General features: G+C 40.2%; 1 protein-coding gene across 5 annotated transcripts in view; it reads right to left on the bottom strand.

The window, feature by feature from the left end:
• Positions 1-14,958, bottom strand: part of EZH2 (enhancer of zeste 2 polycomb repressive complex 2 subunit) — a 60,089-nt gene that overhangs the window by 36,333 nt on the left and 8,798 nt on the right. For 2 of the 5 annotated variants that reach the window (XM_035101378.2, XM_035101379.2), the window contains exons 2-6: positions 9,774-9,928; positions 7,203-7,331; positions 6,820-6,936; positions 4,959-5,079; positions 985-1,149 (exon numbers count right to left, since the gene is read on the bottom strand). In XM_035101378.2, coding sequence (XP_034957269.1) covers positions 985-1,149; positions 4,959-5,079; positions 6,820-6,936; positions 7,203-7,331; positions 9,774-9,920 — 679 coding nt within the window. In that variant the 5' untranslated portion in view covers positions 9,921-9,928. Of the gene's footprint in view, positions 1-984; positions 1,150-4,958; positions 5,080-6,819; positions 6,937-7,202; positions 7,332-9,773; positions 10,404-14,958 lie in introns of those variants that run through there. The other 3 variants (XM_060280542.1, XM_035101374.2, XM_035101376.2) reach the window with 3 other exon arrangements.

Raw genomic sequence — 14,958 nt, 5'->3', positions numbered from 1 at the left:
ACACACTCAAGAACCTTGTCCAAGAAGGGGACACTAGCAACTGATTGCTTAGATTTTCTGGTCCATAGAAGTTTTCTGAAAGTTTCTTACCATTGCCTGATTTAGGCAGGCAGGGACAACCTCCCCAACGGAGGCTTTGACTGTAACAAGCGGTCCCGCCTTGCTAGATTTAATCAGCCATGAGGGGCAAGATCAGAAGCAGTTAACCGAAACTTGTCTGTGTCCTCAAGCCATACTAACTGAAACTTATCCAACACAAGAAGCCTAGAAAGTGTTCCAGATGCCTCTGGAAATTCATCTGATGGAACAGTCAACTCAAGTCCCAGCAGATGTCCTCCAAATGCTTCACAAAGAAGTCAGTGCAGGCCACCATCAGTTCCTTTCCCCTTCAGGTGAGACTGTAAGAGGCCCTGTACTACCAAGAAAAGCCACTCTAGGCATCATAGGAACAAAGCAATAAAAACAACCAAGTGGTTCTTCTTCATTGTCTTCGCTGTCACCAAGTATGCTCAATAATTAGCCCTCACTGGTGTTTGGTTGCATTCACCTGGTGTTTTGCTCCACCCACATTCAACCCTTCTCACAGCTTGTTTTATTGCCCTCAGCTCAGGCCCCCCTCAGGCTCTATCCAACAGGAGGAAGGCCTTCAGAAGCAATTATGTCCATGGTCTAGGTCAGGCATCCCCAAACTTCGGCCCTCCATATGTTTTTGGACTGGTCCTGTTAGCTAGGGATCATGGGAGTTGTAAGCCAAAACATCTGGAGGGCCACAGTTTAGGGATGCCTGGTCTAGGTCCTCTGTATTCCACAAATCAACCAGGGCTTCTACAGGAGAGCCAGCCATATATATCAGCTGGAAAATCCCCCAGAGCCATCTGAAAATTATTTGGATCCATCACCATCTGAGAGCGGACCATTCTAATACATTCCCACCTCTGCAGAAGGGGAAAGGCATTGAAACGTATTTGCACCCTATTAACCTACCTATTCTGCTGGCCTCTCGGTTCATTTGCTTTTCATTTCTCCCATCAAGATTGTCGTCTTCACCACAGCCATCGTCGTCGTCATCTTCGTCGTCTTCGTCATCACTATACTGCCCAAGAGCATTGACCAGCTCCACAAATATCTCGTCATTGATAAACCCACATTCTGAAATCAGGTAAAGACATAAATGGAAGAGTCATGCATTTGCTAACAGGCTGTGCATATCCTCAGGTAGCATAGCTCACTATGCAGAAAAATAAATAAAAGTAAATTAACTTTGGAAACACAGATAAAATATTGTAGTTATTTGCTCTTCAACTATGCTTTTTTAGTCTTTCAGGACACAAGAGAGAACTTTATTTGGGCTGAATCTAGACATATATAAAAATACTGTGAACATGCCTTTTTTAAAGAAAAAGTTGTAATATATATTGTATATTGAATTTCCCATTAGCTCACCATCGCCATCTAGTGTCACATTTGTATAATGCACTTAAAACGTTATATTTGCAACTTTATAGCTGAGTCCTGGGACAATTCTCTTGCAGAAAATGAGAGAGCAGCCAAGCCAAAGACAGAAAGATATTTAATATTTCATTATCATTGCTATCCCTAATCACAGATAATTCAGAGCAGCATTATTTTTGCAATCCTAGTCCATTTACCTGGGAATAAGTCTTGTTGAACTTAATGGGACATACTTTTGAGCAGACATGAATAGGATTGTGCTATAAAGAACAGGTTGTACATCTAGTTATTAAAGCAGTCATCTGTTTAGCCATGATATGGGTTCTGTGCTTGTGCAGAACTCAAAACTGGGCTAGAGTTTTGACAGGAACTCCACCTGGCTCTTCCATGTGCATGCATTAAGAAGTGTTTTTCCCAATTCCCCACTCAGCTCCATTTTTGGACTGACATAGCAGCCCTGCAGGAGAGGGAGTGGAAGGGCAACAGGCACAGCAGCACATGCAGCGGGTGAGGCAGGTGGGTTGTGCAACTACAGGTGAAACTCAGAAAATTAGAATATTGTCAAAAGTGCATTTATTTTAGTAACGCAACTTAAAAGGTGAAACCAATCTATGAGATAGATGCATGACATGCAAAGCAAGATATATCAAGCCTTTATTTGTTGTCATTGTGATTATTTGTCGTTAGACGGGTCAATTATAAATGGAAAGTAATTAATGAAATGTAATAGCGATGTTTATTTTTGTATTGTTGTAACTATTTGTTTTATTCCTGTGGAATTTCCAAAAGAAAGCATTTGTAAAAGTTAAAATAAAAATAAAAAACAATAAGTTTCATTACTGAAATAAATGCACTTTTCGACGATATTCTAATTTTCAGAGTTTCACCTGTATATAGACAAGGGAGCAATGTATTCTTTCTCGTGGTCTTTGTCTAGCCCCATATACAGGTGCAGTAGTAAGCTCACTTACCAGATGCAAGGCACGTGTTATGAAATGAAAGAGTTGAGCATGGTCCTTTCAAAGAAGTCATCTGCCCAGGTTTTCAGATAAAGTCAGAAATGGCAGATGAATAAAGGCTGAAACTGTTGGATTTTTTGAAGTCAAGTTACTTTAGAGCCGGTCTAATGTAAATACTGTCTGTTTAAGAGAAACAGGTGCCAGTGTTTCTGTTCTGCTCACAGGCGTGGGCTCTGCTCCTTGTATATAAGGCTCTACCGCCAGAAAGCCTTCTGTATCTCTTAGTTAGATCTTTCAGTTTGATTCATCTCGTAGGTCACTCTCTCAGTTGTTCTCAGTTTAAGAGATTCCTTAGTTGAATCTTAGTACGATTGCTTAGTTATAATGCTAGTTTGCTGTTAATTCTCAGGTAGTTTAATGGGAGTTATGTGGGAGTTTGTGGGAGGTTTGGAATGTGGGAGAAAGCATTTATCTTTAGTTTAAAGTCTCTTTAGATTCAGTTTGTTTTTCAGTTAAAGAAACCCAACCGTTTGTATTTTCATCTGTATACTTTTACAAGTGTGCAGCTAGTAAGGGGTTTCATATAAGGGAAATAATACCCTATGTTCTTGGTGGTGTTTTCTTAGCCAGGTCAACGTCTGACTGCGTATACTCTGCGTGAAGCGTACTTTAAAGGGCCGCTGGAAACTGGGATATATGATTTAGATTAAGCAAGTTTCAATACCCAGTTATCTCCTATATTATTCTTATTATATATATTATTTTCCAATAGAAACCTAGAGTTTGTCACGGTCCGGTCGGCGGGCGTCAGGACCAGAGGCAAGATGGTGGTGAAGAAGCAGGGTCGAAGGCAGAGGCGAAGGTCCACGGGGCACGAAGCAGGGCGAAGGCAAAGTGAGGGTCCAGGAACAAGAAGCAAGACGAAGGATCCAGGAACAAGAAGCAAGGCGAAGGTCCACGGGGCAGGAGCAAGGCGAAGGCGAAGCAATGGTCCAAGGAGCAAGGAGCAAGGCGAAGGATCCAGGAACGAGAAGCAAGGCAAAGGTCCACGGGGCAGGAGCAAGGCGAAGGTGAGGCAGGGGTCCAAGAAGCACGGCAGCAACAAGGCAAGGGTCCAAGGAACAGGAGGCCAGATGCAACCAGGCAGGGATAGCGTTGCTGTGGCAAAGAGCTGAAGGGAAATGCTGGGCTTTTATCCCTCCCAGCTCCTGCCACCAGGTGCAGTGAGATCTCAAGTGGCCTCACCTGGGTGATTACTCCTTGCTTCTCCAGCACAAGCTGAGGACTTCACCTGTGTGGCCACGCCTTGCTTCTCCAGCACAAGTTGAGGCATGCCCCAGTCCTGCAAAGCACTACAGGCCCCAGAGCCTGACTCCTGCCCATACTCCTGACAGAGTTAGCACAGCAGAAGTCCATCAGCAGGACTCTTGAGGAAAACACCCTAGTGGAGTAAGATTAGACTTGCTCCAGAACAGAGAGCTTTGCCAAGCTCATTGTGGAGGTAAACCTTCAATTAAATCCAGAAGCAAAATGTTGGGTAGAGGTTCATTCTTCTTGCCATCTTCATAGCAGATGAACTGCCACCAACTCCCCCTAACACATCAATCCTATCCAAGTAAAAAGAGGGCTCAGATCCAAGTTATCTAAAGCCCTCTTTATGTCCAAAACCAGGCTTTGAGGAAATACGGGTAGGACAAGGGAGGAGGAACAATGATAAGGTTTAGGAGGAGGAAAACGCCAGGTCTCAACAAGCACTCCACCCCAATACAGAGCAAAGTTATAGTGGTCAGACCTCACTTGCTCCCAGAGCACATGCTATTACAACTAAAATGTTGCTTGTGAACAGAAACAGCTGCCAAATAAACTCACACCAAGAAAGTTGCTCATTGTCCCTGCAAATGGGTAAATGACAAGGTTGGACAAAGACATTTTGCTTCCTGAGGCAAAGGATAAGATGCTGCAGAAGCTGACTGGGCCGGCCGTGGACTCTGACATCATCAACACTGGCCATGGGAAAGCACTCTCAGCCGACTGGGTGCAGAACGTTCCAGAACCTTCTCAGAACGTTCCAGGCCCAAAGTGCTTTCTGAACAAGCGACTGCTGTGGTAAAAAGTGAGAAGGAAAGAACCACCTGCTTTGAAGGGATACAAAGGTGGGGCACATGTCGAAACTCTAGCCTGGTTTTACAAGCTCCTTGAATGAGCTCTGCAGAGGGTATATTCCTGTATTCTGCAGGTGGAGCCAACTATCTGGAATTATTTTGCTTCATTGAAAACATGTGATTTAGAATAATTACTACATTTTTGGAAATATGTATTACTTCTCATTCTTGTTTTTAAATATGAGAATTGATGTTTATTTCCAAAGGCATAATTATTGTACTGAATCATGCGTTTCTCATTCTGTATGAAGCAAAATAATTGTGATTGTATATCCTGGTGGGCTTTTTAGGTAGTTAAGCTCAGCACAGCACAGTCGACCAGCACAGGCCACCCAGACTGGCCATCAGTAGCAGGCAACTTACAAACGCACACATCCTAACTCACCTCTGTCTCCGTGCACCTTTCCATCATAGTTTTTGATTAATTCTTCAATAAAAGTTCCATCCTGGTCAAGCACTTCATCTCCCATGTAAGGAATGTTATGTAAAACTGTCTCATCCTCTACCTAGACATAAGGTAAGAATAATAATAAAATAATAATAAAATAATAATAATAATAGTCTCTCACCACAAGCACGAATTTTGATCACTCATCAATCCCTGGCATGGCAAAGTCAAAAAGCAAAGCAACCAACAAGTCACATCAAAAGCAAAAATTCCATGGATACTAAATCAAAATTCCATGGCTGTCCAGTAATATATGGTACTTCTATATAGCAAGGTCTCCTAAGAATAGTACCTCATCTCTACTTCCTCCTCTCATCTGAAAGCGATGCCCCTTTCATTAAGAACAGAATCAGCAAAGCCACCTGCACCTTCCTTTGTACACATGGATGAGATTTTCCCATTGAAACAAAGAGGCCAGCACACATGCTAGAATCTGGATTGGGCAATGGCCTAAATGGTCTTTACTCGTTTTCCTTTAGGCTTGTGGTAGATATTGCTGCGCAATGAGCATTCACTGTAATGAACTGTTTTATAAGCTAAACTATTGCTTAGTTCATACTTTGTGACCCTACAAAAGTGCAGGAGGGACATTGGAAGGGGTGGAGTCAGGAGTGATCTTGTAGAATATACACAAAGGGCCAGAGCAATTTCTTTAGCAGACATTTCAGTGGAATTTTTTTCCAAATGCCATAGTCATGTGCATTACAGAAGTCATATGCAGTATACAGGCACCATGTGAGGCAGAAGCTCATGTAACAGCATTTCTGTGTGTGTTCCTGCGGGAAGAGTGAGGGAAGGTTGACCTTCTGTAGTTAATCATTTGCATATATTAAACAGCTCTGTACTCATATTAAGACATAAAAGGCATATAGCATTTTATAATCGAATGTGTGTGTGTGTGTTTGTCTATGAATACATAAAAGTATAGTTAAACAATGCTTTTAAAAACATATTTATTTAGGTAGGGGTGAGCAGAAGGTAGATTGGAATTTATTGATAGATCTCTAGGTAATTTGCAAAGATTAGCAAGGACTCCCAGCTGAAGTCTCCCTGCTCTAAATTATACTGCTAGCTAGTGGTAACCAGAAGTGGATTTTTGCTTGGGATGACTGAGCTCAGTTCAGTTCCTGAAAACAAAACAAAATACCTGGACACAGCTAAATGTATTTCTTTTTTCTCTATATAGGTTCTGGGGAAAATAAATAAAGTAGATCCCACAAGGCGAAAGTCTCCATACCTCTGTATTAAGGAATGCCCTTACTGAAAATGTTGCATAAAATATTTATTCTGTGATTATACTATTTTTTGTGCTGCTACCTTTATTCAAATAAATTTTCTCTATACAGTGGTACCTCGGTTTAGGAACTTAATCCATTCCAGAAGTTCATTCTTAAACTGAGGCACACTTTCCCTGATGCCCTTCCACCGTTCAGATTCCGTTCTTAGACCAAGGTAAAGTTTGCAAACCGGGACACTACTTCTGGTTTTGCAGCGTTCATAAACCGAATCGTTCGTAAACAGGACTGTTCTTAAACCGAGGTACCACTGTATATGTAGAGAAAAGGGAAAGGGGTGCATTTGGCTTATTTCTTCTAAACCAAAACTATATACCTGCTACAGTCAATGCAATTCTATAAATCAGTTTTATCTATTGCAAGCTGCTCAACTGACATGGTAACTCCAGCATTATTTACACATTTCATACTGCCCTTCATTTTTTCTGTTTAGTTTTATGCTGGTTTTAATGGATGATTTTTTTATTTATTGTCAGGGGTGTTAGTGTCCGTATTTCACTTACCATAAAGTTTTGCTGAAGGGGAGACCAAGAGTACATTATGGGTACTGAAGCAACAGCATTCAGAGTCTTGAGGGGAATCACTTGCTTTGGAAAATCTAAGTCACTGGTGACTGAACACTGGAAGAAGAGATACAATTACACTACTAGTAGTACGTTGTTTTCAAACAGCAGCAAAAACCTGACTTGACAAACAAAGGTGTGCATTTCCAAGGGATAAAGTGAACAGTTTTAATTCAAAAAGAAATGCTAACATTGAAAAGTGCTTATAAATGTTTGCTTTTACTCGGATAGGGTTGTTCCTTAGGTATGGCGCACACCATACATAGCATAGGTAATGCCTACTTTCTAACAACATTTCAAGCAAACACATCATGTTAACCAACCTCCCTGGTCCCACGCAATGAGCTCACAGAAGTCATGATGTGCACAGGTTGTATCCGGCGTTGTTTCCATTCTTGATTTAATATTTCTGTTCTTTCTTGGATCTTCTGACGATTAGAATTAAACATGCTCTAGAAATAAAATAATGTTTTAAGAACCGAGAACCCACAAGCATTTGTAAAGTTATTTGGGTATCTAAAAACAATGCTCATCTGACTGTGAAAGACAGGCAAGGGATATAGCTCCACAGCAGAACATCTATTTTGCATGCAGAAGCTCTCAGATTCAAGCCCCAACATTGTCAAGCAGGACTGGGAAAGTCTCTCATCTGAACCACTGCAGTTTGACTTCAGTGGTAGAGCACATGCTTTGCACACAGAAGACCCAGGTTCAGCCCTGACACCCACGGCCAATGATCGGACTCGGCATAAAGCAGCTTCTGAAGACTATGCCATAGGCATCTAACCAAACCTGCTAGAGGTTTCATTATGGTTCAGCTATTTCAGGAGGCAAGGGTATTTTATCATCTACCTTAAGAGTGCTTAAACTGTGGCCCACAGTATATTTTCAAATGGTCTCTGACAACAAAACAAATGAAAGAAAACAACTAATATATTTTTCAAAAGCAAATAATGACAAAATGCTGGACTCCAGGAGCTTAAAACAAGATGTGCAGAACCGTGAGGATTCTTATCTTTCACCCTTCAAGTTCTCAAGGTCCTCAAAACAGTGATGCTTAAGAACTCTTGACCCGTACTGATTTTCAGACACACCGTTTTTCAAAAATAGTCCACTAGAATATTTTCATTGCATCTGACAAAATGAGAGATAAACTAATTTAGGAATTCTACTATGAACAATTGCAAGACTTGCTAAGCAGCATATAAAGATGGAACAAGAGCTATGCACATACAATACCATACTTCATTATGTCAGTGCTATAGACAGCAAAACCAAGTGTGAACTAGTGTCATGTAGAGTTAAGAACATGACTTATGAACTAGGAATCTCTCCAGGCAGCTTTGGGCAACCCTCTCTCGTAGCCCACACCCCTTGCAATATACTGTATGGGTAATATTAGCTTACCATCAGGGTTATTGTTTTAAGATAATGACTAAAGAAACACATGTTTGCACCTAGAGCATTGGACTGTCTACAACTTTGATTTCTGACCGCAGCCCCTCACACTGTACCAGGTGCCACTCCATGTTCCCAGACTTCTAGGTGCAACTGGCAACGGGAGGGTTGACTGTTGTTATGGGAAATAGGTCCTGAAAAGTTACACAGTACATGCAGAAGCTCTATTGATCCAGCAAAATGTGGAGAACTTTATGGAGATAATCACAGGTGGTCTATAATGTGGACATTAATCTTGCAAAGCAGCTTATCTGACCTCACCAAAACAATTCAGAAAAAGTAGTTCTTTCCAAACAATATTAAAGTGAATAAACAGTTTGAAAAGATGAAAGCTGTTTTAATAAAGCATCACCTTTAGAAGGTACTTAAATTTGTGTTCAACAAATATAATATTTTAAATGAAATTTTGCAGGACACCATTCATCCAGCTTACTCCACTAGCATTATATGGCCATTATAATTTGGGGCTGGCCAATGAACCCAAGATGCCCTTGGGGATTGTGTTTTTCAAACAGCAGCCCTGCATTGCACTTAGCAGAGCCCTTCAGAAATTGACAACACTTTCAAAAGTAGTTTGCAATATGGCGGCATGGGTGTCCACTCTTCAAAGTCAGAAATCCCACTGGGCTCTTTATAGTTGTTCTGTTGCAAAAATCCAAATTCTATACTGAGGGTGGTAAGATATTATGCACTTTGCATATACAAGCAAAACTTTTTCTAATGCCAATACAGTATATGAATCATTCTAAAAGGGACAACAATACTGAATGGAAAACAGCTGTTTATTTATTTACATATTTTTAAAATGTCCAGACTGCCCTTTGCTCAAATGGATCCTAGGCAGTGCTAGATTTAGGGTTGTGCAAGCAGTTCCCCTGCACAGGACACCGAGCCAAGGGGATGCAATAATAATAAATTAATTAATTAATTAATTACTGTGAAAATAAGAAATGGGGGAGGGGGCACACACCAAATGTTGCTCAGGGCACAATATTACCAACAAAGTACAACAATAAAAATACATTATAATTCTAATGCAACAGAATATCCCTCAAACATTGATAACATTGGGAGACAATAAAAATACAAAACAGAACAGAGATACAAAGGCAGAACAGAGGCCATAACAACAATTTACAATGCCCGAGTGAATAACTTTTTTAACCTAGTGTTCTGAAAAAATTGTAATGCCAGCACTGGTTAAGACTCCCTAGGAGGGTATTCCAGAGTCAGGGTGTCATCAGAACTAAATAGATCACAACATGAGCAATTGTTGAAACTCAACGAGAGACAGCCTCATTTTATTACTGAATGCTCTCATGGTTGCCCTTTTATCAGAACCAATACAGGGTGAAAGTCAAAAGCAAAATAAAATATTTTACTACAAAACTACAGTATAAAAACAAATTCATACTGAAAAAGAGTCATCTTAATACCTTATTATTGGGATTAGGTGTCTTAGTTACCTTTACTTCATCTGCCCGTCTGAATCTCTTGAGTTGCCTAAGTCGCATATATTCTGATTTTACACGCTTCCTCCAGCAAATTGGTCCTTTCTCAGATTTCTTTCCGGTCTGACCCATGATTATCCCTGCAAGGAATAGAACCTAGATATAAGATCAAACACAGTCAGGCCTACTAAGTGGCTGGTATCTATTCTATGGCCAAGGGCCTCTTTATGCATGCAAAGGAGTCTATATATGAAATGGGCTATAGCCCGTCTGTAGCACTCATTTCCAAAATTAGAGTGCTACTTTTTCACTGGAAAATTCAAATGACAGTATACTCCAGAGTCCTATCCTTAACCCTGCCTTAGTAGTAAGTAAGTCTAGGAACTCCATCCTAATAGTATGGGTTCCAGAAGCCACAGAAGTATCAAGATATAATCCTTGACATTTAGGTTGAGGGTCAGTGTGAGGCAGCTGCTTTCTGCTCTGTTCCTTAGACTCACCACTGCAAATCTTACAAATGTGGGTTGCGTGTTGATAAGAGATTGCAGTTTCTGGTCATGACAAATAACGCCAGCAATTCATTAGTCACAAATGCAGAGTGCTCACAAGGAGTGGGGGAAAGGCACCTGCTATTAGCAGAGATATAATGAACATTAATCCTCACTCTTAAACATGAGATGAGCTCAGTGCTAAGGCTACTAGATAACTTAATCTGGGCCTCCCAATTATAAATCATTTTAAAGTTTTGTATATATATTTTTTTACTGTTGAAGAAATGTTGATAGCTGCCATGGAAGCTTGTGTTAGAAAGAAAGGTACAACAGAAATTTACAAGGTTGCAGAGCTGAGTAAGCCTGTGTGCTTTTAAAGTTTGAATTACAGGAAATTTAAAATATTAGGATATATCAATTAAACAGACAAGGGCCTTTAGTATTTAGTATTTGCTTTAAAAAAAATCATGCGCTCTGCCAGAGAAAAAAAGAATCTGAAGCCAGCTAAAAACTTAAGAGCTCAGCAGAAGCCCCAAATACAGGCCCATGACATTCACAGCAATGCTGCCATTGCCAGCCAATCCAAACACACCACCTAATAGGAACACTTGCCTCACTGAAAACACATGTGGCCAACCATCAGCACACGCAGAAATCATGCACATGGCTCTGCCAGCAGCGCAAGCACTCAATGATCCCCACATCAGATCAAGGAAACCTGTCACTTCACAGGGGTCAATGCAAAAACAAGCCTTTACTGCAAACAAATGCTTCATGCAAATGTGGACTATTGCCTGGCTCCACAGCCTGCTCAGCACCAGGCATGGCACCACCACCTTCCCCTACCACAGAACCCCCCCCCCCATTGCAACGAGGAGAGAGCCCCACCACAATGTCTCTGTGCAACTCTACCACAGTCACCACTGGCCACTCAGGTTGTGCCTCACAGCTGCATTGGAGGCATCTGTGGTTACCCAGAGCAGTGTCAGCATGAGAACCAGCATTGGTGTGTGCTATGGGAGGGCGGCCAGGGAAGGCAGCCAGGCAGCCAGAGGGAGCCCAGCCACTAGGTTCGCAAAGGCTGCTGGGCCAATGGGAAGAGTGCCTGCAAGGGGAACAGAGGAAGGGGCATTACTAATCCAGGCCCAGGGAACCATCCCTGTGCCCAACAAAGCCGGGGTGCCCACAGGGGCTACCCCTGGAACACAGGAAGACACGCACGAAACCCTCTTTCACTGTTGGGGCTCTAAAGAAAAAGAGGAAGGCGATGGATGGGCAAGCCAGGTCACATATTTTAACCAATTGGATTCCATATTCTTTTTTTTTTAATAGTCAGTGCTGCTGTGGGCGACAACCACCTGGGTGTTTTTCTCTCCAGTAAATTTTTATATCTTTGCCACACCTCATACAGTGCTTTCCTTATTACATGGGTCAGAAAACCTTTGTGGACTTTTACTTTGTTATACCACAGGTATGAGTGCCACCCATATAAATTGCTGAATCCTTCTAAGTCTAGTAAATCCGTGTCCCTCAATGTTATCCAGTCCCTTAGCCATACCAGGCAGCACAACCCGAAATAGGTTTTTAGACCAGGTAGGGTGAAACCACCTCTTTCCTTCTTATCTTTCAGCAGTTTGTGTTTTATTCTCGGTGGTTTCCCCTGCCAAATGAATGTTGATATTATTTTCCTCCATTCCTCAAATTGTCCCGTCCCCTTGACTGTAGGTAACATTTGTAAAAAGAAGAACATCCTCGGTAAGACGTTCATCTTGACGGTAGCTATTCTTCCCCATAATGATAAATTCAGATTATTCCAAGTCTCTAGGTCTTTCTTAATGTCTTTCCAAATTACTATATAGTTGTCAAATAAATTTATATTTTTAGAGGTCAGCCATATTCCTAAATATTTGACTTTTTTGGCAGCCATGATGCCAAATTTTTCTTGTAGATCCTCGGTCTCTTTTTTACTCAAATTTTTCACCAGCTTTTTAGTCTTTTCTTTATTCAATTAAAAACCTGCCAATCTCCCGAATTCATCCATTTCCTTCATCATCTCCTCCATACTATTTTGTGGTTCTTCCAGCATTAATACAAGGTCATCCGCAAAGGCTTTTTGTTTATACTCTTTAGTTCCAATTCTTATCCCTTTTATGGCCTTGTTTTCCCTCATGCTTTCCATTAGGACCTCCAACGCTGTTATAAACAGTAAAGGTGATAAGGGGCACCCCGTCTGGTGCCCTTTGTTATTTCTAGGTCTTCCGTTACTGCATTATTTACGATCAGCTTTGCCCTCTGTTCTGAATATATTGCATTGATGCCCTTTAAGAAGCTTTCTCCTAAACCCATTATATCCTCACATTTTTTCATATATTTCCAGGATATGTTGTCGAAGGCTTTCTCGGCGTCGACAAATATCAACGCTGCCTTCTTATCTATTCTGATCTCTAAGTATTCAATTATATCAACCACCGTTCTTACATTATTCCTCATCTGCCAACCTGGCAAGAATCCCGATTGATCCTTATGGGTTGTTTCATTTAGGACCGTTTTCAGTCTATTTGCCTTAATGTCCACAAAGAGTTTATAGTTGATATTTAAGAGAGAGATTGGGTGGTAATTTTTTACGTTCAGCAGATCCGTGTTTTCTTTTGGTATTAGGGTTATGTAGGCATCTTTCCATGATTTTGGTATTTGTCCTTTTACCAAAATATCATTCATCACCTTTACTAACACTGGTGTTACCTGATCTACTAGTTCTTTATAATATTTTGCTGGTAGGCCTTCTGGTCCTGGGGCCTTCCCTAATTTTGTTCTTTTTATCGCCTCTTGTAATTCTATTGGGGTTATTGGAACATTTATCTGATTACTCTGTTCTTTTGAGACTATTTTTGGTTTATGATTTCTTAGATATTTCTCCATTTCATTCTCATCCTCCTTTCCTTTTTGAAACGGTTCTTTGTAAAATTTCTGGAATACTTTTCTAATTTCTTTTGGGTTTTCAGTTACAGTCTCTTCTTTTCTTATTTTGTTTATAGTATTTTGTTTTTGTTGCTTCTTTAATTGCCAAGGTAGCAATTTGCCACTTTTGTTAGCATATTTAAAATTTCTTTGTTTTATCCATTTTAATTTCCATTCCACCTCCTGATTTATTAACATAGAAAATTGAGTTTGTAACATCCTAATATTTTGTTTTATCTGTAAATCTCCTGGTTTGGAGATCAACAATTTCTCATTCTCCATAAGGTGTTTCATTATTTCTTCCTTCTTCTTCTCTCTTTCCTTCCTTTTAATGCTGTTCTGCTGGATCAAAAAACCCCTCATTACAGCTTTTCCAGCATCCCAGACTACGTTTGTGTGTGTTCCTTTGTTCACATTCAGCTCAAAATATTCCAATTGTCTCCTTTGCTCTTTCCACTTTGTCATTAAAAAGTCATTTATTCATTTTCCACCTATAAGGGGCTTGTTCCTTCTGTAATTCCAAATAAATTGGGTTATGGTCAGAGAGTGTTCTCGGGGGTAGATCTATTTTGTTTATTCTTGAAATTAATTCTTTAGATACCCAGATATAATCTATTCTCCCCGAACTTTGATTGGGCTCGGAGAAGAACGTGAATTGTTTAGCAGTCGGGTTTTTATACCTCCAGCTATCCACTAAACCTAAGTTCTCCACCAACGTAAAAAAAGTTTTTGGTAGCTTACCTTCGGTGGTGTCTTTCCTTCTAGTAGTCCTGTCCATCTCTGGTCTTACTACTCCATTTAAGTCCCCCATATATTCCAATAAGTTTTTCTCCAACTTTTTATAAAATTCCGTCCTCCTCTGGTTTGGAGCATACACTCCTACTATCAGTAATCCCCCCCCCATCCCATCATTTGGACTATTATTACCCTTCCCTCCTCATCTTTATAAATCAGGTTTGGTTCATATTTCTCTTTTATATATACCACTACCCCTCTTTTTTTTCTTTTCATCTAAAGTTGCAAAATCTATGCCCAATTTTTTATTTATTAATAGCCTTTTGTGTTTCCTTGAAATATGCATTTCTTGTAAACATATTATGTCTAAATTTTCTTTAGTCAGTACATACTCAAATTTGTTCCTTTTACTTTTACTGTTTAAACCATTCACATTCCAAGACTTGATTTTCAATGCCATATTTTTATTCAATTATTATATCTATCTTCTTATATTTTTATGACTGGGTGTCATTATACATTTCTATATTTATTTCCTCTTCTCCTCCTTCTTCTGCACTCTCCTCGTCCTCTTCTCATTTTTTCTTCTCTTCCCCTCCTACCACACCTTCTTCCTTTCTCCTTCCCATCCCCAGTATTTGCTCATACTTTCTCCTAAATGTATCAATTTCATGCTGATTTTTAATTGTAAATCTTTTTTCTTTGAAATAGGAGACCCCATCTGGTATTTCCCACCTAAAGCTGATTCCATCTCTCATCAAACCCCCTGTAATTTCTCGGAATTTATTTCTCTTGCACAACATTCTTGTCGGGACCTCTTTAAATATGATTATTTCTCTCCCTTCAATAACTAATTTCTGCATAAAACTTTGTCTCAAGATTGCATTTCTCATATCCATGGAATTAAATATCACTAGGCAATCTCCCGGGAGTTTCTTTGCTTTTGCCGATTTTACCTTAATTCTAAAGGCATTCATAATTGCAAC

The sequence above is a fragment of the Zootoca vivipara genome, chromosome 12 (genome assembly GCF_963506605.1).
Source record: "Zootoca vivipara chromosome 12, rZooViv1.1, whole genome shotgun sequence".
Taxonomy (NCBI): Eukaryota; Metazoa; Chordata; class Lepidosauria; order Squamata; family Lacertidae; genus Zootoca; species Zootoca vivipara.
The sequence above is the reverse complement of the archived record's forward strand: the minus strand, read 5'-3'. Positions and strand labels throughout refer to the sequence as shown.